The 26,523-nt window shown below is 50.9% G+C and overlaps 2 protein-coding genes across 2 annotated transcripts in view; one reads left to right on the top strand and one right to left on the bottom strand.

Moving 5' to 3' along the window:
- Nucleotides 1-4,446: 4,446 nt before the first annotated feature.
- Nucleotides 4,447-15,250, bottom strand: TTI1 (TELO2 interacting protein 1). The gene is made up of 7 exons (XM_063296795.1): nucleotides 13,496-15,250; nucleotides 12,964-13,447; nucleotides 8,860-9,042; nucleotides 8,530-8,693; nucleotides 7,841-7,981; nucleotides 5,089-5,293; nucleotides 4,447-4,538 (listed from the first exon to the last, which is right to left on the bottom strand). Exons 1-7 carry the CDS (start codon nucleotides 15,221-15,223, stop codon nucleotides 4,447-4,449), a joined length of 2,997 nt encoding a protein of 998 aa, XP_063152865.1. The 5' UTR covers nucleotides 15,224-15,250.
- A 544-nt stretch (nucleotides 15,251-15,794) lies between these two features.
- Nucleotides 15,795-26,523, top strand: part of RPRD1B (regulation of nuclear pre-mRNA domain containing 1B) — a 35,667-nt gene continuing 24,938 nt past the window's right edge. The window contains exons 1-2 of the mRNA XM_063296849.1: nucleotides 15,795-16,154; nucleotides 25,102-25,231. Of these exons, the coding sequence (XP_063152919.1) occupies nucleotides 16,004-16,154; nucleotides 25,102-25,231 (281 nt within the window). The 5' untranslated portion in view covers nucleotides 15,795-16,003. The remainder of the gene's footprint in view (nucleotides 16,155-25,101; nucleotides 25,232-26,523) is intronic.

The raw sequence follows: 26,523 nt of genomic DNA on the forward strand, positions 1-26,523 counted from the left end.
ACACGATGCTGAACGTGCAGCCTGCGACCCTGTCCTGCCCCCCTTCGGGCCCAACCTTACCCTCGCTGTTTTTCACACACACACACGCTATATACGTGTGGCTCCTCTTAGTGTACGCTTGGTAGGAAGCCCACGCTCGCGTTTGAAACAGGCCCAGTTATCATTCTACTCAACACGGGCTGACTTTTTTGCAAACCGCTTCCACTAAAACTGAAGTGACAGAGAGAGGGAATTAGCTGTGCTGCATTATCTTGGGGTCACCTGCCAAATGGTCCCACAATGCCAGCAGAGGTTCAGGACGCCTGTTCGTTGGGACTTGCCTCCTCCGTTTCATTCTCTCTTCCCCAGGCAACTCTGCAAAACTTTTCCTCACGCAGCCTAACTTCTCATTCATTTTTATTGGTTATTTCTGGAAGGTAAGACTCTGGTACAGACTATCCAGTCCTGCAATGCTGACCTGAGCTCAGGAAAGGAAAGGTCTGTGCCATCTTGACCACCTAGCGGGGAAGGGTGCCATTTCAGAGAGGTATCGACGTCTGATATTGGATGGGGCCCATGAGACCATGGAGTCTACCCTTCTGCTCAGGCAGGAATCGACCTGAAAGCATCCCTGAGAGGGGGCTGCCCAATCTCTGCTTGAACGCAGCCAGTGAAGGGGAGCCCACCTCCTCCTGGGGTCATGGCTTCCATTGCTGAACTGCTCTGGCTTTTTCTAACATTTGTTCCTGTAACTGAAATCCCTTATTCCACATTCTGCACTCCGATTACTCGGAACAGGCTTTGTTCTTTCCAGCTGGAGGTGCTCGTACCTGAGTTTCTGCAGGTAGAACCTCAGGAGAGCCCTGAGGCTGGATCAGGCCAAGAGCCCTCTAGCCCGCTTTCTGTGCTGCACAGGGGAGCTCACATCTACGGAGAGGCGCGTTCTCTCCCCCCTTCGCTGTTGTTCCCCATCAGCTGGTGTTCAAGATGCACCACCTGGGATTCTGGAGGCAGCAGAGCACCATCAAATCTAAAAGACACCTGGTCCTCCCTTGAAATTTGTCCTGCCCACCTTAAAGTTGCTCAGCTGATCAGCACCCTCATATTTGATGGAATCCAATTTTATGACTGAACTTCCTTTTCAGGACCCTGAATCTCCCTGCGCTGAATTCCAATGGCTCAAGCTTTAACCTGGATGGCAGGGGCCTTCTCCTTTGGCTTCTCCAGGAGATGCAAATATAAGCCGCAAAAAGCAGCAGCTGCTGAAGCAGCAGCCCAGTCAGCAAACAGATGCACCAGGAGCAGGAAAGCCTGTGGGTCCCTGAACTGCAAGAGCCAGGCTTCCACCTGCTTAGGGATCCGGGCTCTGACGCCGACTGGAGAGACTAGGATTCTGGGCGTAAAGGCAAGAACAGAAAGCATCTGCCTAGGAGAGCAGCAGACACCCCTTTCTCAAGGCTTCCAAACAGGCTGGTTGGCCACCTCTGAAGGATGGATGCTTACCAGCGATTCTTACTCAGTAGATAATATATTTTTTGTTTGAGATAATGCTGACCAGACGGGCCTTGCCTGAAGGGATATATGAGGTATAACAGATTTTAAAGGCTACTGATAGGATAAATCAGAAAGACCAAAGACTGGCTATGATTTTCTTTGATGCTGAAAAAGTCTTTGATAGACTGAAATGAGTTCTTTTATTTGCTGTTCTTAAAAAAACGGGCTGCAGCCCTAACTTTTTTACACGGACACACAGGACTCATAAAGAAAAAAAAATCTAAAATTATTCTGAACGGTTTTACTTCACAGCAATGCACTATGTTGAAAGGAACAAGATGCAAACATCCTCTCTCTCCTTTATTTTTGCTAAGACTGGAACCCCTGGCAATCCAAATATGCCAGGAAAACAGAATCCTAGGATTTAAACCAGCCATGCAAAAACATAAATTGAACTTATCTGATGATATGGTGTTAACAATTGCTCGACCTAGAGCCTCTTTAATAATACTGATGGGACATCTATAACAATAAGATTCGGTGTCAGATTATCAAATTAATAGAGAGAAAACTCAAATGTTGATATGGGCAGAAAATGAAAAGTAATTTGTATATTGACTTGTATTTTATTGCTTATTCTGTTCCATTTTTTTTTTAACTACAGGTAGTCCTCAACCATTACAACCATTCGGTTAGCAGCCGTTCAAAGTTACAACAGCGTTGGGAAAAGTGACTTGCGACCAGTCCTCACGCTTACAACTGCTGCAGCATCCCTATGGTCACGTGACCAAAATTCAGGCACTTGGCAACCGACATGTATTTACGATGGCTGCAGCATCCCAGGGTCACACAATCGCCACTTGCAACCTTCCCAACTGGCTTCTGACAAGCAAAGTCAATGGGGGAAGCCAGACTTGCTTAATGACACGATTCACTTAATGACTGCAGTAAAATTGGGCATGCCTCACTTAATGACTGCCTCACTTAGCAACAGATGTTCCAATTGTGGTTGTAAGTTGAGGACTGCCTGTATAGTCTCTATATTCTTTTAAATCTGTATTTGTATCAGCATTATTTCTTCTTTTTTCTTTGAAGAAATAAGGAAGGAAGAAGAGGGAGGGAGGCTGGATTCCTACTTTGAGCAGGAGCTGGAAGAGATGACCTCCAGGGCCTTTCCCATTCGCATATGCTGTGATTCAGCAACTGGCCAGCAGCTCTACAGACAGATCTTGCTGTCAGCAGCGGCGCAACATTCCTCTTCCCCAGGCAAGGCAAGGGGAGGCTGGGAGAGAAAAGCTCCACAGCAGAATGCACGCCGACTGGCCAGGGTGGAGCTACTAGAAGACGGCCATCCTTAGCTTGAGCCATTCCTAGATCAGATCCGGTCCCATCCATCTATCAAACTTATTCCCTGCCCATCTCACTCAGAGAGCGACTCTGGGCGGTTTTCCGCTTTGCCAACTATTTCCTGCTGACTGTAACTTTACAGGGGATCAAGCAAATGGGCTTCTCCAGCTGGTGGCTAGCCCAGCCTCTTCAGCTGGTTCACAGAGAGGGAAACTCAACGCTGGGCTGGCAAAACAAAGAAAACCGTCTGGGACGTGTGGAAGCAGCTGGCACTGAACAGCCCTCGAGGATGGCCTCGCTCTGCGTTTCAAATCCTGCCCCCCCCTTCTGGTCCAGCCCCAAGGAGGGGCTGACGGCTTGCTGGGATCAGAGACCAACTGTTCTTTCAATAGCTTGGAAGAGTTGGAGGCTTAAAGAGAACCTTGGCTTTGTTGTTTTGTTATTTTTTTAAAAATTGCTCTGGCAGTTTCCAAGCAACCTGTGTTTCCATGGCAAAAGATTCCAGGGTTAACCCAGAGTGCACTCCTGGCAGCATTTGCTTTGTTCAGTTAGGAGTTATCGATTTTGGCTTCTGCTTGCTTGGTGGCGTGCTGGGGCCCACTCACAACTGCTGAGACTGAAAGCGGCCCAGACCGAACAGGGAGGCAATTGGGGGCAGGCAAGTTGCTCAATCAGCGGCTGTACCCCAATGTTTCCCCAGCCCTGAGGGGATCAAGGCGATAGCTGTCACCTGGCGCAGTTCTCTCCTTCGGAAGATCCCGGGGCATACCCCTTCTTCCGTAAGAGCAGCAGTTTCACTGAGCCAGCCTCGGGCAGGAATGGAAACCAAGTCCAAACGTCTTGGAGAATTTACATTGCAGGCTGCTCTGGTGAGTGGCTTAACAGGAAAGCCATGAATGCAAGATAGGAGGGCCTTTTAAAATGTGTAGTGGAAACTGCAGGAAGCAAGGTGGCTTGATGAAATTTGTATCCTAAAAAAGCCCTAAAAGCTGAGTTACAAGGCCATCAGCACACTTTTGCACGATCAGAAGGAACAGGTGTGCATTGTCCTCGGTCTGCACCCAGCAAGACTCCTGTGGAAGCCCCCAGAAGTGCCTAAGAGATCACCAAAAAGCTGCAGCGCCCGGTAGCTCACCGGTCCCGCACGAGAAAAAAGTGGAAAACAAGCTCCAGCTGTAGGAATCAGGCAGCAATTGCCAGGGAAGGCCTTCTGCTAAGAGGACCCTTCCCTGGAGGATATGGGGATGGGTGGTCCCACCAAGCATTCACCCTGGGCATCAGCCAAGCACAGACTACCTCTGGCTATGAGGATTCCATTGTCAGTTGAACGCCTCCACCCTTCCACCGTCCCTAGCCAATACACTGATTTTGTGCGGTGGCACTGCTGTCCAACTCCCCTGAATCTACAGAATGTGTTTTTGTTTCTCCCTCGCCTAGCCTACACCTTGGATTACCTGCAATAGTGCCACATAACGCCTTTTGATCTAGAGGCAGACCTCTAAGGGCCTCCAGTGACCAGACAAGACCGGGACTCAAGGGGCTAGGGAGTGAACTGCAATCCAAGACCGACTGAAAACCAGCTCCTACAGCAGCCTGGAGGCTCTGCAGTCTTTGGGAACACCTGCCTTACCTGCAAGCAGCTTCTTGCAGTCTCCCAGGCTGCCTGGCGCTGAGGTAGAGCAGGCAGGCGTCCGCCACCGTATTCAAGTCATTCTCGCCTGCAGAAACAGCAAGATGGGGGGCTCGGAGGGGGATCACTCAGCCACAGCCCCCTTGCGCCTGCCCCTGCCCCCCAAGATAGCCTGCTTGAGTTGGGCACGCCAGGCCAGGCCTTGGCCAGCAGCAGAGAAGCAGGGAGGGTATGGCAGATGCCAGGCCCTCCTCCGAGTCAACTCGCAGCTCTGCCAGCATGGACTGGGTTCCCCAGGACTGGGCAGTATATGTGCTTGATAAAGGAGCAAAGAACGGGCTGGGTCAGCGCCAGTCCTATACATGATACAGCTGTATATTCAGCCCACCCATCCTGCCTCTGACAGCCCTTCTCTGGCAGAAAGGTAGCAGCAGAAGAGAAGCATTGCTAGGAAAGTCCAGCAGGAGGAATTGGGAGGGCAGAGTCTGTGGCACCTCAGCCAAGGTGACTGAACCTGTCAAAAAGTGGTATGCCAACCGTTTTGGCCTGCCCTCCTCTAAACCAACCGCGTGGACTAGTAGGCCAGAAACCTCACCGTGGAGCAACCTGAGGAGCAACGCGTCCCTCCCGGTACTCACCAAGATCCAGAGCCTGGCAGAGCGATCCGAGGCCCTGGAGCACAGCCAGCTGCAGTTTGAAGGCCAGGGTGTGGCTGTAGACGGGCCCAGCGTGGGCACTGCCCGGGGCCCGAGCGACAAGGGAGGCAGCCAGCTTCGGCAAGACGTCTTTGGAGAAACGGTGCCTCAGGAAATCCCCGCTACAGGCTCCTAAAGTGCACAGCACCTGCCAAGAAGCCCGCCAGTTGGTCACTCGTCTGCAGAGACAGGACCCGTGTGCTGAACCACAGGAACGCTCTCCTGGGTTCCAGCTCACCCTGCTTTTTTCCAGGGTTCTGTGATCCCCTTCCCTGCTCCCCGTGTTCCTTTCTCCTTGCAGATGGGGGGTCTTCCCCCACCCCAACACATTTTCTATTTCAGCAAAGCGTAGGGTCCCTCCAGCCCTGCAGGAGCCTCCCTCTGGCTTCTCAGAGGCCCCAGTTTACAGCCGAGTTGCAACGACACGAGACGAGGGGGATATCTGCTCTCCAGCAACCCTTCTTCTCATGTAGCGGCACCATGCCTTGGAAGTGCCTGGGGGACTCAGCCGCCATCACAATGCCAGCTATCCAGACTCAAAAGGGGGGAGTGGGCTCTACCCAAGAACAGAAAATGCTGCATCTTCCCATGGCCACATTCATGAGATGCTGAGCTTCTGAGCAGACAGCCCCTCCCAAGTACTTGGGCCAGAGATCATCTCTTAATTGAGGCTCAAAGCTGGGCAAGAGCTCCTCCCTCAGACTTGCTTCCAGGGGAAGATTAGCCCTGGCACCTTACAGTCCTTCAGCACCTTTCACATACAGGTAGTCCTCGACTTACGACCATTCGTTTAGCGACCATCTGAAGTTATGACAGCATTGGGAAAAGTGACTTATGACCGGTCCTCACACTTACGACCGTCACAGCGTCCCTGTGATCACCTGACCAAAATCCAGGCACGTGACAACCAGCATGTATTTATGATGGTTGCAGCATCCTGGGGTCACGTGATTGCCATTTGTGATCTTCCCAGCCAGTTTCTGACAAGCAAAGTCAATGGGGGAAGCTGGATTTGCTTAACAACCATGTGATTCACTTAACGACTGTGGTGATTGGCTTAATGACCACGGCAAAAAGGTCATAAAATTTAGTGTGACTCACTTAACGACTGCCATGCTTAGCAACAGCCGTTCTGGTCCCAATTGTGGTTGTAAGTCAAGGACTACTCGTCTTGGGGCTAAACTGAGCCCTGTTCCCTATTCTAATTCCATGAGGGTACAAGGCAACCTACAAACAAGCCCACCAAGTTCAGAGTGACCCTCTGCCTAGCAAGCAAGTGCAGCAGCTTCAGCCCGCCAGCCATCTGGGCTCCAGCCAACATCTGCTGCCTTCATGCAAGCCCAGGTCCTCGGCAAGGCCCAGAGCTCAAGACTTGCGCCCGTCAGCCGTTCTCCCCCACTTTCTGCTGTTCTGAAAAGGAAGCCACCTTCAAAGGGATTTGCATGTCTCTGCTGGCTTTGAAAGCTTCTCTCCCAATCCTTGAAGGTAACGGTTTCTCCACAATGAATTCTCTCCCCACCTGAAATCCTCTCTGGGCTGTTCAGTATGTGCACGAACCACCCGGGCATTAGGCTAAGAGGCTGAAGAGGCAACGCCAGCCGAGCTGCTCTCGCTTTCAGCTTAATCAGCAGACCCATGCACACTCCGAAGCTCCGTGGAGGAGAGGCCTGGGCCTGGGTCTCAGCACGAGAAACCCAGAAGCCCTCTCCCTCTGTCAATATGCTGCTGCTGGGGAAGCTGGGAGAACAGTTGCCCAGAACAAGGAGAGGTTTCTGCAGGGGGCTACCAAGCAAATGGGGAGAGGGAGCTGTGGCAACTCTTTAGCAGGCCACTCTACCTAAATTTCCTTTCGGTCAGAGAGCTGGCCATTGGCACACACTTCCCAGGGCGTACTTCTGTCTAGGACTGGGCTAACATTTACTTTATACTCTGTTTTGCCAGCCTGCTTTTTCCCTAAAAAAGTGGAAGACTGTTTCCAAAAGTAATAAGCAAAGATCCATCTGGTGGCCTCCAGATCTGTTGGGACTACAACTCAGACAGCTGGCTCCAGTTTGGGAAGGCTACCCTCCAACAGAGCCACCATACACCTGTGAAGGACAAGACTCTTGACGCAATCCCAGCTAGCTTTCAGGTGCTGGGGAAACATTTTTCCCTAGGACTTCCAAGACATTTAAACTGGTTTTTCATCTTGTTCTTACTTGGCTCGCACAGATTTACCATTAACGCCTTAGAGAGCCTTCTATACAGCAACGTGTTGCAGAAACGGTGGGATGCAAAGACAAAGTGACACACTGGGTTTTCAAGGCTGCTTACACACTACGGAACTAATCTCCAGCTGCACAGGATCTGTGGAACTTTGGTGCCTTTTTTAGACGTTTCACCTACGGCCTTGTCTGTTTGTGGCATTAGCAGTCCCAGGTGAACTTTGTGCGAAGCATCTGTTCTCTTCCTCTCCAGTATGAGAAGAATCCAGCCGATTAAGACTGGAAAACTGGTGGACACGGAGGAAGCAGGGGCACCAGCCAAGCACACCTAGGATCCCCAAGATGGCCCTTCAGCCCCACCACTCTGTCCCTGCCACCAGCCGAGAGGGCCGGCAGTCGGGCCTCAAGCAGGACGAAGGGGATGCCGGCTGCCCGGAGAGTGAGGTCGAGGAGCGGGGATGTAGGTGGGGAGGGACCTCCACCTGGATTACCTTGAAGGCCCTGAGAACAGCCAAGGGGTCATCACTGGTCAAGCGGCAGACGAGGGCAGGCCACGCCTGATGTGCCAATGGAAGGAGCACGTTTTCGTGGGGACCGAGCACCGTCACGCAGAGCTCAAGTACATCAAGGACCTATCAGGAGACGTCTCGGAGTCAGAGATAAACACGCTGGGCTTATCGGGGGGGATGCTGGGGAATCAGAGGACTGGGCCTCCGGTTTAAGATGTGCTCGGTCCTCTGGATTTAAGCGAAGACCAAGCAAGGAAGATGACGGAGAACCGTCTTGTGCCTCAGGGCGACTCAGGGAGCAGCCAACTCTCCTCCCCCTCCAGGCCCGGTTCCGCGAGAGCCTTTTGCAGCAGGGGGAGGCGAACAAAACTCATGGAGCAGCTTTGTCTCCCAAGGCCAGAAGAACGAGCCCAGGGTAAGGTAAGCGTCGGGGTTCTGCTCAGGACTCTCCCTCCTCCTTTCCAAGGTCAAGCTCTCCCGAGCCGAGCCTCACAAGAACGTGCCACGAGGGTCTGGCCTCTGGAGCCAGTCCTAGGAAGCCAGGACGGGTGGAGGAAGAGGCCACCTGGCACCAGCCAAAGCGAGGAGCGGCTGCTCCCCTGGGGGGCATGGCCCTTGGAAGCCTGGAGCGCCCGAGAATGGGTGGTCACGCTGTGGCACAGCCAGCTTACCTTCAGTCGCACCGCAAGGCTCTTGCTGGGGAGTAAGTGGGTGCCCCTCTCCATCACGTCTTTAGCCATCTTGGCCTGCAAGGGCAATGGGCCCTCTGTCTCTAGAGACCGCTCCGCTGCTTCAGGCTGCGCAGTGGGCTCCTCTGGGGAAGCAGGAGGCACAGCTGTGGGGGCCCAAGAGAAAATGCTTTGCCTGCTCTTCACAGCGCCACTAAGCCAGCCTGACAGCTGTGTGTGCCAAGACAAAGCCCTTATCCAGCCACTCCCTGAGTGACAATTGCCCATCCTCCTGTCCAACAAGAGACCAGGACATTTTAAGGCTGCACTAACCTTCCTCCTCCGCTTCCTCCTCCTCAAAATCCCCCTCTGCAATCCGCTTCTGCTTAACATATTCCAAACAGAACGCTTCCATTTCTGCTGCAGTGGACAGGCTGACAGGCCTCTGTGCCCGTGGGCAGGAAGGACCACCTTCTGGCTCCTTGGGGGTTTGCTGCTCCGGCCCAAACCAGGAAGCTGCCAAAAGGAGGAAAATGCAGTTGGGCCTCCTAGATCAAAGACGGAAGGGACAGCAGCCAGAATTCAAAACCAGCTGCTCGTGAAAACAGATCTGGTTTGGGAAGCTCTGCTTCTTCTTTTCTTCTGCAGCGAGGCAAGATACAGCTTGCCTTCCCTGCAGCTATGCGAGTAAAGCTGCAGACCGAAGGAAATTCACTCAGTTTGTCCAGCTCCTGTCTCAAAAGCTCAAGGTTGGCTCCTGCATGGACTGGTGATCAAAACCACCCTGAACATCTTCTTTGTGTGAGGGCTACCAGGACCAAAGTCACATATAAACAGGGTGAACAAAGACAGCTCCATCAGAACCACAATGCACAGATGTCCAGCTTTTCCCTGCTGAGAAACACCTGCTCTCAGGCCATCAGGACCCACAGGCTGGACAAAGAGATGAAAGGTTTGAGACCCACACACACACACACACACTCCCCCCAACATACATATAGCTTGAAGCCTGTAGTTAGCAGCTGCTTGTTTTCCACTCTACTGCAGATGATAACAACAACAATCTTATATGCCATCTGACTCCCAATTGTTAAAGACAAAATTGAATGGTGGAAACACCATCAGTGCCATCAGTGCCTGGGCCACACCTGTTATATGATACACTGCTGGAATTATTAACTGGACACAAGCTGAATTGGACAGTTCGGATCGAAAAACAACAAAACTCATGGCTGTTCACTATGCATCACATCCCCGTAGTGATATTGATAGATTGTACCTGCCCTGCAGAAATGCAGGCAAAGGTTTGCTTCAAGTCAAACTGTCAAAGAAGAAAAGAATGCATTGGCGGATTATGTAGAAGACAGCCAAGAACAAGCATTGATGCAAGTTAAAAATTGGAACTTACTGAATGTTCAGGAAACAAAACGTGAATATCGAAATAATGTAATAAAAACACGGACAGAACGTTGGCAAGGAAAAGCATTACATGGTCAATTTCTACAAAAGGTCAAGGGGAAAGTGGATAAAGACGAAACCTGGCAATGGCTGACAGCTGGAACTTAAAAAAAGAAACTGAAGGCTTGATTTTGGCTGCTCAAGAGCAAGCTATTCAGACTAATGCAATCAAGGCCAGAATAGAAAAATCATCAAAGAGTTCAAAGTGCAGATTGTGCAAAGAAGAAGAAACGGCAGATCGTATACTCAGCTCATGCAAGAAGATCGCACAAACTGACTATGAACAACGGCATAACACAGTCGCCAAAACGATTCGCTGGAACACCTGTAAAAATTATCATTTGCCAGTAATGAAAAACTGGCGGGAACATATAGTGGAAAAAGTAGTCAAAAATGAGCAGGTTAAAATACGGTGGGATTTCCAAATACAAGTCTTGGCAAACAATACACCAGATTTAACTGTGGTTGAAAAGAAGAAAGTGTGGATAATTGATGTGGCAATACCAGGGGATAGAAGAAGACAAAACAAAGAAGGTATCACCAGGTATCAAGATCTGAAAATCAAAGGTGAAGATTATGGCATAAACTGACTGAGGTGGTCCCAGGGGTTATCGGCACACTGGGTGCCACACCGAAAAGCCTTGGACGGGACTCAGAAAATCTGCACACTGACACAATTTCCATCTGCAGTCACAAAAGGCCACGCTGCCTGGATCCACACATGTACTATGTCGATATATTACAAGATCCTAGGTTCTTGGGACGAACTTGATGTGAAAGAAGGCCAACACCAGCTAAAGAACTGGCAGCTGTGATTTCATGTTGTTTTGTAAAATAATAATAATAATTTTACTGTATATGCCATCTGACTCCCAGTGTCTCTGGACAGTTTACAAATTGTTAAAACGTTTAAGAAAACTACACAAAAAAAGAACAAAGATGGGAGAGATAACAAACCCAGATGGGAACAAAGGGGGCTTCAATCATGCTGGCCAAAGCCTGGGCAAAGAGCCGGGTCTTCAGGGCCCTTCGAAACATCAGCAGGGTGGGGGCTGTTCGAATCTTGCGGGACCCTCATTCCAGAGGGAAGGTGCTTCTACAGAGAAGGTGCACTTTCGGGGTACCGATAGATGGCTTTGCTTAGCTGAAGGAACACAGAGAGCACCAACCCTGCAGGATCAAATCCGCCGGGAAGATACTACGGGGGCCAGGCCCTCTGCCGTGTAGGGCTTTATAGGTAGCGACCAGCACCTTGAATCACACCTGGAAGCAAACCAGCAATCAGTGCTGCTCACAAAGCAGAGATGTTACACAGGCACACTGAAGCATGCCTATCAGTGCCCATGCCACTGCATTCTGGACCAGCTGCAGCTTCTGGGTGGTCTTCAAGGACAGCCCATGTAGAGAGCATAGCAGTAGTCAAACCGTGAGGTGACCAGAGCACGAGTGATGGTCTGAAGGGCACAACTTGTGCACCAGATAAGCCATGCAAAGGCCTTCCTGGCCACAGCTGCCACCTGCTCATCAACCAGGAGCTGAGAGTCCAGAAGACTCACAAATTGCGCCCCACCCTTGCAATGGGGAAGTGCCATCCTATTCAAGGCCAAAGATGGAATATCCCCAGATCTACGCAGTCCAAACACCCACAGCCCCTCAGTCTTGGTAGGACTGACTTGGAGATGGGTCCTCCCCATCCAAACCCGCACAGCCTCCAGGCTCTGGGACAGAACCTCGACAGCCTCACTTGGCTGGCCTGGAGTCAAAAGATGTAATCGGCTATCCGCATCGTATTGTGGATTCCCAACCCTAAATCGGTGGATGACCTCACCCAGGTGAAGAGGGATGCTGTTGCTCCAGAGGGCCAGGGCCGCGGCAGAGACAGCCCGCTTCCTCACTCTCACAGGACATTTAATTGAGGGGACAGGAGCATACCCCACACACCCTGTCCAAACATACCAGAAAGGTAGAAACAATGGGAAGACAGGCAGTTCCTCAAGTAACCAGGCCCTGTACCATGTAGGTATGGCCAGCATCTTGAATTCTACCTGGAAGCCAACTGGTAACTGAGGCAGCTTGCACAGCAGCGATGACACCTCTCTCTCTTCACTGCCCAGTTTTTATTAGTTAAGACGGGCAGTCGTACAAATTTAACAGATGAACACACACAGTCTTCAGCCCAAGTTAATAACACACAATTGCTACGTTTGCACCACATGCGGTCCCCAAACCAATAAAACAAGTTCTGAGGTAAAGTGACAACCTGATTCCCAAGAAATGGTAAGAAAGTAAATGGGTTCCCTGAACCCATGCTGAGCCATAGACTAGCCAACCCCACCTTAGATTTGACTATGGCTCAGCATGGGTTACGGGAGCCTATTTATTCTCTTACAATTTCTTGGGAATCAGGTTATCACTTTACATCAGAACTTGTTTTATTGGGGTTTTTTTTGAGCCTTCAGGTCAGTTTTTGACTCCTGATGACTGCCTCGACTAGTGCCTGAAGTTTTCTTGGCAAGGTTTTTCGGAAGTGGTTTGCTATTGCCTCCTTCTCAGGTCTGAGAGAAAGTGGCTGGCCCAAGGTCACCCAGCTGGTTTCGTGCCTAAGGCGGGACTAGAATTCACCATCTCCCAGTTTCTGGCCTGATGCCTTAGCCACGACACCCAACTGGCTCTCCGAACCTGGCCTAGCCTCTTGTAAACCCAGCCAGACATAAAAGCAGGCTTAACTGCTCCCTTGGTTTACTGCTGCCCTCCCCAACACTCTCCAGAGGTGGTGGATTTCAGCACAGCCAAGAGTCTTATAGGCTGGGGAAACAGGGGAATTGAAGTCCAGTGCATCTGGAGGCTACCAGGGCTGGAGATGACTGGCATGTAAGTTTACCCTAAGGGCAAAACTGGTAGCCAAGCACAACCAGCAAGTTCTGAAGCACAGAAATTCAGAAAACGCTTCTCGACACTCCATTTGCTGCCTTTAGTTACCTAATGATGCCATCAGGGTCCGCAGAGCCCCCAGGAATGAAGATGCCCGTTCACTGTGACACTGATCCAGCTTGGCCAAAACGTCTTCCACCAGGTCCTCCACCAATGGTACCACCCTGGCATCCGAATGCCGGAGCATGGCTTCCAGGACCTGCAAGGCCCGGCGCTCATTGGCTGGCTGCCTCAGATGCAAGGAGATCCCATTCACCAAGTAATCAGCGTTCTGATTGATGAGCTCAGGGACAGAGGCATACCCACAGGCCTGGCAGATGTCAAACATGGTCTTCTTTGCCGTCTGGCTGACCAGCAGCGTGCTGTCCCCTGCCTTTTCCAGAACAGGGTACAAAGCTGAGATTAACAGCAAATGGAAGTCCTTCCCAAGGGCAGAGGCAAAGCTTCCAATCCCTTCCAGCTGGATGCAGATCTGCCAAATGTTGCTATTCATACAGCGGACCGTGGGGCTTGAATCGAAGGACAGCAGCAGCTGGTTAGGTGCTCCGTATGGAACAGCAAGAGATCTGGAATCCGTCACAGCCGACTCAGCCCTGGACTCCTGGGCCTCGAGGCTGGTGGCCAAATGCCAATTCCCTGAGTCCACATATTCTTCTAGTACAGAAGTTATGATCCCCACAAGATCCTCTGAGTTCAGGAAGGTTTCCTGTGCCTCTCGCCCTGAGGCTCCAGTGATCAGTTCATTGATAACCATTACAGCTTGCTTCCGGTACGTAGCTGATTCTCTGTACAGCTCCATGAAGTGATCCACAAGCAAATAGAGGTTCCCGTAATGACCCAGGGCCCGGCAAATCTGCCGCAGGAGGGAAAAAATCCGGTCATCGGTGAAGAACCGGAAGTACTTCCTCTGGACGCTGCCCAGCGAGGGCTGCTGAAAAGCTCCCGGGGCCCAGCACCTTTCCTCCACGATCTTCACGTCCTTCACATCCAGCTCCAGGACTTGCATCAATGCTTTGGACAGACGCTGAAGATGGGAGGTAGAGTTGAGAACCATGTTCACCTTTGGGGCCAAGAGCTGCAAGTACCCATGGACCAAGTTCAAGGTGGCAATCTTGCCCTGGTCATTCTGGGAGTTCATTAAACGGGGAAGGGCAGTAGCAAGAGAGTGGAGGTCCTCAGAGAGGACGTCAGCAAGGAGCTTGTTCCCAGCCACTCTCTCCTGTGCCACAATACCCTTCAGTACCCCCTCACTCTGATGCTGGACCTCAGGGCTCTCATCGTTTACAAAGCCAACTAAAGCTTTCAACAACTGGCCAGCGGAGTCCACCAAAGACCGCCCACATTTTGTCACGAGGAGATGAGCCATCTCCACCAGCTCCTGCCGCACCTTCCAGTGGGGATGAACAGACGCAGATCCAGCCACCTTCTCGATAAGGACGGAGAGTTTGGCCGCAGTGTTCCTTGTCCAGTCTGGGCCTCGATGGACCATGAGTTCCAGTATTTTACTCTGTTCCAAGGCTGGCTTCTTCCTCTCTGCTGGGATCTGTGCTAGCTGCTCATCTGCCATCACCAGACCGACAGCCCGAGAGAAGAGCTTGATGGCCGAGACAGTGACGGCCTGACCCTGCTTCACATCTCCCGTGATAATCTGGGAGAGAGCGATGGAGATCCCAGGGAGGAAGGATGCAAAGAGATCCCCACACTGCCTCATCTCCTCTTTATCCAGGGACGGGTGATGCTCTGGGCAGTCGCACTGCAAAACGAGGGCCTGCAGGCACCGCAAGGCGGTGATCTTGACCTGCGTGGCTCTCTCCTGTTGCGCCAGGGCCAAGAGCAAGGACACGGCGAAGCCCATCTGGGGGAGGGCGGAAGGCTGGTAGAGCGACAGAAGGGCGTCTCCGTAAGCGGAGTGCAGCAGAGCAAGCAGCGCCTCAGCCACGTCTTGCTTCAGCTCCTCCGACAGCGGGGCCAGCCGGGGCGGGCTGGAGGGGGACGCCAGGCACAGGCAGAGTTCGGAGAACAGCTCCAGGAGGAGGTCCGCCTTCCTCACGCAGGTCGCCGAGAGCACCCAGGCCACGCACCGCACCACGCTTCGGACCACGCGCTCCCGCTTGGGGCCGGGGGCCTTGAGGGCGAACCTCAGGGGGAAAAGGACGTACTCCTGCAGCTCCTGCAGGGCCGAGTCGCTGACCACCCGCAGCTGCGCGCGCAGCTCCTCCACGTTCTCCACGGTCTGGGCCTGGGTCAGCCGGACGCAGGCGGGGCGCAAGGCTCCGAAGGCCGCCCGGGGGGTGTCGAAAATGGCCATGCCTGCCGCCGCCGCCCTGCTCTGCCCTCAGGACCCCTCGGCGCCCGTCCTGCCAGGCCAGCAGGAGCAGGGAAACGTCGGAGCTGCTCGCCGAGGGCACGCCCGTCCCAGCGGAGCCCTGCAGGGCCGGCGGCCTCCCTGCACCTGGGCGGCGGCGGCGGCGGCAGGCTGCCCCAGCCGTGGAGCGCGCGGGGCCCTTCCAGAGCCGCGGGGACTCCCCAGAGCGGCCCCGGCCCGGCAGCGGCTTCCCGGCCACCCTCCGGGCCCCGAGCCAGGCAGGCCCTGAGCGGGGAACCGTCGCCGGCCGCTTCCGGAGAGGCCCGACCCCAAGGCCGCCGCCGCCGCAGCGCTGTCCCGCTCCGTCTAGGCCGGACGCCGGCGCGGGGAGAGAAGCGCCCCCTCGCCTTTCCCGACGCTCAACGCGCCTGCGCGGGCGGCCGCGCATGCCCGGAGGCGGAGGCGCCGAGTGCGCAAGCGCGGCCTCACCGAGCGGCATGCGCAGCCGGCCCCGGCGGCCCCGCAGCCCGCGCGGTCACTTCGTAATCCGAGCGCCGGCGCCCTCCTCCCCTCCCTTTCGGCCCCCTGCGGCGACCCGTAGCATGCTGCCCTGTGACCCTCGGCGGCGCCGGGGTGAAAGGGCGGGCGGCCATTTTGTGGCGGTTGGTAGCCCCTGAGGCTGGGGCCCGGTCCGGTCCGGTCCAGCCAGGCCGGGGCAGGCGAGCCGCGGAGCCGGGCGGGTCCGGGGCCCTCCGCGGGTCCCGCTGCGCCGCCGCCGCCGCCATGTCCTCCTTCTCGGAGTCGGCGCTGGAGCGAAAGCTGTCGGAGCTGAGCAACTCCCAGCAGAGCGTCCAGACGCTGAGCCTGTGGCTCATCCACCACCGCAAGCACGCCGGGCCCATCGTCTCCGTCTGGCACCGCGAGCTCCGGAAGGGTGAGGGGCGCGGGGCGTCTCCCCCGGACGCGGCCCGGGAGGCGGCCTGGCGGGGCGCGGGGGCGAAGCCGGGAGCGGGGAGGCCGCGGGGCCGCGTCGGCTTCGTTTCCAGCGGACCTTCGCGCGTCCCGGGGGCGAAGTTCAGGGAAGCCCGCCTTTCGGTTGCGCGGATGGGACGCCTGCGTGGAGGTGGCGCTTCCCCGGTGGCTTCGCTGCCCCGGGCCCGAGTCCCTCCTGCGTCCCGTAACGGCGAGGAGGCCCCGGGCGTTCCGCCGCTCCGAAGCGGAAGGTCCCGTCCAGGGTCGGCGGAGGCGCCGCGCGCTCCCACGAGCGCAAAGCCCGGCTGCTCCCCTCGGGCGTGAGCGAAGGGAGAGAAGAGCGGGGAGCCCGGCAGCCAGGGGAGGGACTCGGTCATGGTGCTGAGGGGGCACCGTGGGGAGACCCGAAGGACCAGGCCGGGGGCAGACCGTCGCGGGGAAGGGCCACCTGTGTGGCCGCTGAGAGCCAGCACTGGCCTGGTGGCGCCTGGTCGGTAGTGAGCGAAGGAGAGGGAGAAAGCGTGGCACGCCCCACACCCCCCCGCCGAAAGACCTAAAATAAGGAGAGGACACAAAAGCCAAGTCTGGTGTGTGCTGTGCCGTTCATTCCCCAGCCCTTTCTGTGCTTTTCCACCCTTGTAAATCCTCCTCGGTCCCCTCCTGTCCACCTGTCATTTTTCTGCATTGCCCTAAACTTCTCCCCTCTCTCGTGGGGGACCTTGCAAGCCCTCCTTTTCAACTCTCAGTTTTGATTTATTCTCTGCTTATGACCAGGCCACCTCAGTAGGCTACTTCTGTGTTCAGTCTTGTTCACTGGCTCCCATTTATTCTTGATCAGTCTCTTGTTCTCTTCACCAGGCCCTCAGAAAACGCCTTCCCAAGTAGCCTATTCCCGCTGCATTCAACTTTCCTATTTCTCCCGACTCTCTGGTTTGCTTGTAACAAAACAGAAGCACCCTATTTTTACTTTTTTCAACATTTGTTCATGAGCTTCAGTGATTGAGTTTTCCACTTTTTTAAATAATCTGTCATGGCATGCAGTTTTTCTCCATACATCTGTATAACATGCAGTCATTCATTATCCATGATAAACATACTAACCAAGGGGACATTAGACACCCTTGTTTTATTCTGTGCTAGAAGCTGAGCTGTTTGCAGACTTCTGTTTATTCTCCCACAGGCTCATTTAGCCCTCTTCTATCTAAACTATATTTTTTTATTTCCATCAAAACCTGTCTTGCTACAGTATCTGTCTCACCATCTCTTTTGAGCGGTCATTGCCTCATGTGCCTTTTTCTTGTTTTTACTTCTTTCCACCAGACATCTAAAATACTTAATCTGATTTTAAGGTAGAAACATTTATTTTAATAAGAAAATAATCAATTGTTATTCAGAAAGTCTAACTCCCTAACAACAACAACAAATTAAATGTGTGCGCCATTCAACTCCTAGCCACTCTGGGTGGCTGATCTTTAAAAACCCCAGTAGGCCATTTGGCCTCATCAACTGGGAGCATAAAGTTCTGAGGCGCAGTGGAAAGTCAAGGTCCTCAGTTTGAAGAAGACTGTTTTAAGCAAAAGAGCTTTCAGTTGTGCAAGCTGAAGCACCCCAGATTTCCCAGACGAAGTCCCCTGTGCCCCATCAAGGCTGTTGTGGAGAAGTCCCCAGTAATTAGAGAGAGCTTTGGAGGTCTAAGTGGGGGCAGTGAAGGGGGAAAAAAGTGCCACTGAAGTGAATCCAAGTTGTGTTGCGGAAGAAAAATATGCCAGAGACTCATGTTAATGTGCTATGATGGCTTTTATATTTGCTTTTTGAAAGTACATTAAGAATATTTATATGCATTTAGACCTCAAAGGAACTATCTTGTGAGGAAGTTTTCTTTTATATTGAGCAGAGGGTATCTTCCTCTTCGTTTTGCCTGTTTATTTTGTTCGTTTAAACACATTTGTATGCTGCCACAATGACCCTTGGTGGCTGACATTCCTATATATAAAACACCCCATAAGCACACCCAAACACAAAACAGCAACACTACAAGAATAGAAAGAGAATAAACAATGGCAACAACAATTCAAACTGGGGAAGGCTCTCTGAAAAAGCTTGCTTTTTAGAAGCTTGCAGAAAGCCAGCAGAGCTTCCCTGGCTCCCCCACCTCCATGGTGTGGACGCATGGAAGTATATCCTGTTTTCATTTAAAGAGACCCAGAAATGAAGGCAGCGCAAGCACCAGTTTCATTATTGGGGGTAGAGTGTGAGGTCCTTCAGGGCAGGTGCAGTCGGTACTCACGTAGGTGATCCAAGAAAGGTTTGAATGCCCGCTCACTCTCCACGATGATAGGTATGCGCACCCAGCGTGCACATTCTGTAGCTGTCTGTACCAGACCATGGTTTTGCTATCAGGTATGATTCTTCCACTGTGAGGCTGAGGTCAAGGCCAGACAGATACACATGAGCGTTGAAGAGGTTTGTTTCCTACGCTCTGTAATCCATTATGTGGCATCCTTCTTTTGCAGCTTTGCGGAGTTCTTAGGGAGTCTTTTGAGAGAAGGCTTTTTTCAGCTGCTGGGGATTCTACAGCTTTATTTATGTATTCCTTGGATTTATTGGGGCAGCCAACTCCAACACTGTGACTCTGGGTAGCGTACAGCAAAAAACACCTGATGCAGTAGAATTTCATGCATCAGTAAACAGTCGGTGACCTCCAAGGGTCCATCCGATCTCATGATCCTGTAGCTCAGACGGAGCACGCTTCTTGGGTTATGTCTGCCCAAGAAGCAACAGGCTGTCAAAGAGGTGGGCTGCTAATATTAAGCCCCTATTTATTAGTATGATTTGAACAACTGCAAAAAACGTAAATAAGCTGTCTGCTTTATTTTTTTAAATGCAGCTGGTGCTTGGCAGATATTTAGGCCAATGACATTAAGGGATATATTTCCTTTCTTTGTCAAGATACTCTTGGTGGTAACTTCTAACTCCTAATTATTTTAATAAGGCTTACTTTGTGAATTGGGTTTCAGGACTTGTTTTTGGCATGGAAGCCACTGTGGGGCCAGAGGATAATGCTGGCACATCAGTAATTACTGTTCAACTGTGTAATTCTGGTTGCTTTGCCAGACCTCTATATCTGAAGCCCCTGGAGGGTTTGTCGGAATGTTAGGTGAAGCCTTCTTAGTATTTCTCCCTCAGCTGAATGAGGAGAGGTGGTAGAAATGTTGATGCTGAAACAGGCAAGGGCCAAGGTTCTCCCTCCCAAGAGCCTCGATCGTACTTTTCAGTTGCGGCATAAAATGCTTTTTCTAGCTTAAGCTGTTATATTAGATACGTTTTCTTTTGACTAGTCATGACGTGACTGCAGCGCCCTGCATGCTGATAACTTTCCATCATGATCTGTTGCTTGGGGCACTCTCCTTGCAGTTGGCATAGAAATGGGAGATAGCAGAGCAGCCCAGTTCAGTGGGTGGTTCTGTGGCTCTGCGGGTGTTAAAGGACCACCTCAATTTGCCCGGATGTTGAGATTTTCCACTGAGATCTTTTTCACGATATTCTTACCCCATTGGAGACACTCTGCTAATACTGTGAATTAGTCCTTCGCAGTACCAGCTGTTCTGTGGTGTGGTGCTCAACTCAAGAGGTGACTGTTTTTTGATCTAGTCATGCTACTTCTAGATATAATGCAGTGAATTATCCTTGTCTGTTAGTAAGGGAAAGATTCCTGAGTTAATGAAGCTAGTAAAAGAAATTACGTTTCTACATTAAATAATAGTTTTGGATTTTGGTAGCTGGCATACTTCCAGGAATGTGGCATTCGGTTCTCATGCCTTAAAACCTCTGCTTAGTGCCCCATAGCTCTCGGTACCTGGTGTTTGTATCGAGTCAAATGCAGAAGGCTGGCAATGTTGACTGTCAGGTTCTTAAAGGTGCTGAGCTATGCCTAACGATTATCAGTCCGGTTCTTCTGAGCTGATTGAGCTGGAACAGTCAAGCCCGGAAAGTGAGCCGAAGGGAGCTGCTGCTCTGAGCTTCCCTCCTGCCCTGCCGTTCGTGTGGAATACATTATAGGAACCCTTCAGCAGGTTCCGCCGCTTCCCGCGAAGGGCTGTTGGGGTCAAGTAGAACCTGCTGGGTGTGTTGCATAGGGCAGAAGCAGCGCAAAGTGCTCTGGGATAAACACGAAAGGCGACAGGCTTTCTACACTTCACATGGAACTGCAAATACACCAGCCTCAGCTCTGTCCCTTCTCCGCTTGGCTCTCCTGTTGACAGGCTGTCCTGCTCGTGAACATGGTGTTTCAGCTGGTTTGATCGTGTGGCCTATCAGGCTTGAGCTGAGAAGATGTGCTTGAATGACGACCTTGTGGAATCGCAGTGCCATTCAGCACCAGCCGTGGCTCCCCTGCAGCTGCCTCTTTCCTTGAGCCTCCTTTATGCTACCCAAGAGCAGCCCCTTGTCTGTTAACCTGCTTTATTTGTTTTTAAGGGTTTTTAATACACACTCTAAATATGTTCGTATTACAAAGAACCACTGCTGTTGAAATAATGCGGTCCAGGTGTTGTAATTACCATGCTCCAGCTAGAAGCACATTAAAGGGCTATTTTGATAATTGCTGTATCTCCCTACCTGGAGCTCCACTATACCAAAATCAGGAAGAACCCAAGTCTTTTCTTCAAAAGGTGCAAATTTCTGAGAGTTCTAATTGTAGGGGATTTGGTATCAAGATTTGGCATCAGAATTTGGCATCAGGAGCTTGAGCACCTCAATGATGCCATGAGCTAAACCGTGAAGGGCCACCCAAGATGGGAAGGTCATGACAGAGAGGTCAGACTAAATGCGATCCCTGGGGAAGGTAATGGCAACCCACCCCAGTATTCTTGCCGTGAAAACTAAATGGATCAGTACAACCAGAGATATGTCGGTATACCTTCGGAAGATGAGACCCCCAGGTCGGAAGATGGTCAAAATGCTACTGGGGAGGAACAGAGGATGAGTTCAACTAGCCCCAGACGTGATGACGCAGCTAGCTCAAAGCCGAAAGGACGGCTAGCGGCCAACGGTGCTGGTGGTGAACGGCGAATCCGATGTTCTAAGGATCAACACACCATTGGAACCTGGAATGTAAGATCTATGAGCCAGGGCAAATTGGATGTGGTTATTGGTGAGATGTCCAGATTAAAGATAGACATTTTGGGCGTCAGTGAACTGAAATGGACTGGAATGGGCCACTTCACATCAAATGACCACCAGATCTACTACTGTGGACAAGAGGACCACAGAAGAAATGGAGTAGCCTTCATAATTAATAGTAAAGTGGCTAAAGCTGTGCTTGGATACAATCCAAAAAACGATAGAATGATCTCAATTTGAATTCAGGGCAAGCCATCTAACATCACAGTGATCCAAATATACGCCCCAACCACAAATGCTGAAGAAGCTGAAGTAGAGCAGTTCTATGAGGATCTGCAGCACCTACTGGACAACACGCCTAAAAGAGATGTTATTTTCATCACGGGAGACTGGAATGCTAAGGTGGGCAGTCAGATGACACCTGGAACGACAGGTAAGCATGGCCTGGGAGAACAAAACGAAGCAGGACATAGGCTGATAGAATTTTGCCAAGACAACTCACTCTGCATAACAAACACTCTCTTCCAACAACCTAAGAGATGGCTTTATGCATGGACTTCACCAGATGGACAACACTGAAATCAGATTGACTACATCCTTTCCAGCCAAAGGTGGCGGACATCCATTCAGTCGGTAAAAACAAGACCTGGAGCTGACTGTAGTTCAGATCACGAACTTCTTATTGCACAATTTAGGATCAGACTAAAGAGATTAGGGAAGACCCACAGATCAGCTAGATATGAGCTCACTCATATTCCTAAGGAATATGCAGTGGAGGTGAAGAATCGATTTAAGGGACTGGACTTAGTAGATAGGGTCCCGGAAGAACTATGGACAGAAGTTGGCAACATTGTCCAGGAGGCGGCAACAAAATACATCCCAAAGAAAGAGAAAACCAAGAAGGCAAAATGGCTGTCTGCTGAGACACTAGAAGCAGCCCAAGAAAGAAGGAAAGCAAAAGGCAACAGTGATAGGGGGAGATATGCCCAATTAAATGCAAAATTCCAGAGGTTAGCCAGAAGAGATAAGGAATTATTTTTAAACAAGCAATGCACGGAAGTGGAAGAAGACAATAGAATAGGAAGGACAAGAGACCTCTTCCAGAAAATTAGAAACATCAGAGGCAAATTCCAGGCCAAAATGGGTATGATCAAAAACAAAGATGGCAAGGACCTAACAGAAGAAGAGGAGATCAAGAAAAGGTGGCAAGAATATACAGAAGACCTGTATAGGAAGGATAACAATATCGGGGATAGTTTTGACGGTGTGGTCAGTGAGCTAGAACCAGACATCCTGAAGAGTGAGGTTGAGTGGGCCTTAAGAAGCATCGCTAATAACGCAGCAGGAGACGATGGCATCCCAGCTGAACTGTTCAAAATCTTGCGAGATGATGCTGTCAAGGTGATGCATGCCATATGCCAGCAAATTTGGAAAACACAAGAATGGCCATCAGATCGGAAAAAATCAACCTATATCCCCATACCAAAAAAGGGAAACACTAAGAATGTTCAAACTATCAAACAGTGGCACTCATCTCACATGCCAGTAAGGTAATGCTCAAGATCCTGCAAGGTAGACTTCAGCAGTTCATGGAGCGAGAATTGCCAGATGTACAAGCTGGGTTTAGAAAAGGCAGAGGAACTAGGGACCAAACTGCCAATATCCGCTGGATAATGGAAAAAGCCAGGGAGTTTCAGAAAAACATCTATTTCTGTTTTATTGACTATTCTAAAGCCTTTGACTGTGGACCGTAACAAATTGTGGCAAGTTCTTAGTGGTATGGGGATACCAAGTCATCTTGTCTGCCTCCTGAAGAATCTGTATAACGACCAAGTAGGAACAGTAAGAACAGACCACGGAACAACGGACTGGTTTAAGATTGGGAAAGGAGTACGGCAGGGCTGTATACTCTCACCCTACCTATTCAACTTGTACGCAGAACACATCATGCGACGTGCTGGGCTTGAGGAATCCAAGGCTGGAGTTAAAATCGCTGGAAGAAACATTAACAGTCTCAGATATGCAGATGATACCACTTTGATGGCTGAAAGCGAAGAGGAACTGAGGAGCCTTATGATGAAGGTGAAAGAAGAAAGTGCAAAAGCTGGCCTGCAGCTAAACCTCAAAAAAACCAAGATTATGGCAACCAGCTTGATTGATAACTGGCAAATAGAGGGAGAAAATGTAGAAGCAGTGAAAGACTTTGTATTCCTAGGTGCAAAGATTACTGCAGATGCTGACTGCAGTCAGGAAATCAGAAGACGCTTAATCCTTGGAAGAAGAGCAATGACAAATCTCGATAAAATAGTTAAGAGCAGAGACATCACACTGACAACAAAGGCCCGCATAGTTAAAGCAATGGTGTTCCCTGTAGTAACATACGGCTGCGAGAGCTGGACCATAAGGAAGGCTGAGAGAAGGAAGATCAATGCTTTTGAACTGTGGTGTTGGAGGAAAATTCTGAGAGTGCCTTGGACTGCAAGAAGATCAAACCAGTCCATCCTCCAGGAAATAAAGCCAGACTGCTCACTGGAGGGAACGATATTCAAGGCAAAACTGAAATACTTTGGCCACATAATGAGAAGACAGGACACCCTGGAGAAGATGCTGATGCTGGGGAGAGTGGAGGGCAAAAGGAAGAGGGGCTGACCAAGGGCAAGGTGGATGGATGATATTCTAGAGGTGACGGACTCGTCCCTGTGGGAGCTGGGGGTGTTGACAACTGACAGGAAGCTCTGGTGTGGGCTGGTCCGTGAAGTCACGAAGAGTCGGGAGCGACTAAATGAATAAACAACAAAGGGCTTGCAGTGGGCTCTTCAGGGATGTGTGGTAACGTTGTGCCTGTTTTTCTTTTTTCATTTATGGGGAGGGAAGTCGTTTTTGGGATTAGCTTCAGAGCTCTGGTGTAGATCTGTAAGACCCCTGGCAGCATGGGACTTTTAAGACTAGGAGGAGCATCTCTTTGCATTTGTTCCTGCCTGCCTCTTGAAACCTTCTGGATGTCCAGTGAGGTGTAGCGGACGCCTCCAAGTGAAAAGGACTTCTCAGAGCGATGTACCTGTACAGGCAGGGCAATTTATGGGTTGCTTAAGATATCGAGAGAAGGCCAGTTGAAAGTCATTCCCCCACCCCCATAAAAGATTTATGGGCCCAGACTGGATGACAAGCCCTCTCTATGGTAGCCCCCACCGCTTGAAATCTCCCCAGAGGTCTCCCTATCCTGCTTGAGTTCAGAAACAGAATCGGTCCCATTCCAGTGGCCCTTGGTTCATTACAAATGGTCATCAGAGGTCTTACGGCTTATATGATTGCTTGGTTTTTTTTCTTTTGTATACAATGGTTCTTATATTTATGGTTTAAATTCTTTCTTTTTAGCTACCTAGAGTCCTTGCGGATTTGGGCAGCTTATAAATATAATACATATGTACATACAGATATACATACATACATACCCTTATGACATCAGGTTAGCTTTTTCATTTTCCTAGGCGTTTTAAACTTTGCTGTTTTAAAGAAGGTTGTACGAAGTACCTGTCACTCTGTAACGGCAATCAAACTACAGACCCCATTCAGATGTAGACTTGCCATTCATTCCTTGTTTAAATAAAACAAAGTAGTTTCTTTATGAGATTTATCTGTCACCTCAATTTGGATGGATCCTAGGCGGTTGATAAATTGAATAAACCATGGTTTTAAAAACTCCTAGCTTAGTAAAGCATGTGAATATGAAGGTCTGAGATGTGATTTGAATGCCGTGCTATGTAGATATTTTTCCTTTTCTTTGGCAGCCAAATCAAGTAGGAAACTAACTTTCCTATACTTGGCAAACGATGTCATCCAGAACAGTAAAAAGAAGGGACCTGAGTTTACAAAGGAATTTGAATCTGTGCTTGTGGATGCTTTTTCACATGTTGCCAGGTAGGTATAACACCTTCCTTGTTTATATATACCTGTATATATTTCTCTTTCCGCAGACTGAAGGGATTTTTGGTTTAATTTGGGGGGCACAAGTTGTGCTGGCTGCCGGCAGCGAGGTCTGCATCAGTGCTTCTTTTCACAGAAATAACCGCTGTTGCTGTTTTGAAGGAAAGGACTTAAAAGGAAACCGGGTGGAGGTTGTGGGGTCTTCTCTTGCTGCTGAAAAGTTTGTGGCCCATTGTGTTTTCTAGAAAGCTTGTACCACATTTTCAGAAGTGCTGCCAATTTGAGCTTTCTCTGAAATATCCCATTCATTCATTCGTTCGTTTGTTCATTCATTCATTCTATATGGCTGCCTATCTCAAGCAAGTGACTCTGGGAGGCTGACAATCATAAAATCAAAATCATAAAATCATTTAAAACCAAATTACAATCACAGTACAAAAAGAAAAATATTTACAGCAGCTGAGAAAAATTATAATCCATAGATGTTAATATAACCAGGAAACAGGTTATAGGACCCCAGGCCTGGGCACATAGCCAGGTCTTCAAGGCCTTCCGAAAAGCCAAAAGGGCTGGGGCCATCCTAATCTCAGGAGGGAGAATGTTCCAGAGGACAGGTGCTATGGCAGAGAAGGCACTCCTGGTCCCTGCCAGCTGACGTTCCTTGGCTGACAGGGCCTGGAGTGTGCCCATCCTGCCGGACCGGATTGGATGGGAGAAACAACTGGGAGAAGAAGGTCCCCCAGGTCCCAAGCCATGAAGGGCTTTAAAGGTGACAGCCAGAACCTTGAATTGCACCTGGAAGCACACTGGCAACCAGTGTAGCCCACAGAACAGTGGTGTTACATGTGCTGAGTACCCAGCACCATTTACTACCTGTGCAGCCACATTCTGCACCAGCTGAGGCTTCTGAATGCTCTTCATGGGCAGCCCCACGTAGAGTGGGTCGCACTAGTCCAAACAGGAGGTCACAAGGGCTTGAGTGACAGTGAGTAGTGCCTCCTGGTCCAGGAATGGGCACAACTGACGCACAACCCAAAGGTGTGCAAAGGCCCTTTTGGCCACAGCTGCCACCTGCTCCTCCAGCAGGAGCCATGAGTCCAAGAGGACCCCCAGATTGTGCACTGAGTCCGTCTGAAACGGTGCCACCCCATCCAGGACCAAAGGTAGAAAAACTTCGGTACTCAAGGCCCAAGTACCCCATCTTGCTTGGGTTGAGCCGGTCCATTGCGCCCCATCCAGGCCCCTGCATCCTCCGGGCACTGGGACAGGACATCCACCACATCGCT

This window comes from Candoia aspera, chromosome 3, assembly GCF_035149785.1.
Source record: "Candoia aspera isolate rCanAsp1 chromosome 3, rCanAsp1.hap2, whole genome shotgun sequence".
Taxonomy (NCBI): Eukaryota; Metazoa; Chordata; class Lepidosauria; order Squamata; family Boidae; genus Candoia; species Candoia aspera.

Bases quoted from the DNA above. Each gene is read 5' to 3' on its own strand.
- TTI1 (XM_063296795.1), bottom strand. From the start codon at position 15,223: ATGGCCATTTTCGACACCCCCCGGGCGGCCTTCGGAGCCTTGCGCCCC. The intron at 8,694-8,859 runs GTTAGTGCAGCC...GGGCCCCCACAG, and splicing joins GGAGGAAGCGGAGGAGGAAG to CTGTGCCTCCTGCTTCCCCA. The intron at 5,294-7,840 runs GTAATCCAGGTG...GCTTCTTGGCAG, and splicing joins CTGTTCTCAGGGCCTTCAAG to GTGCTGTGCACTTTAGGAGC.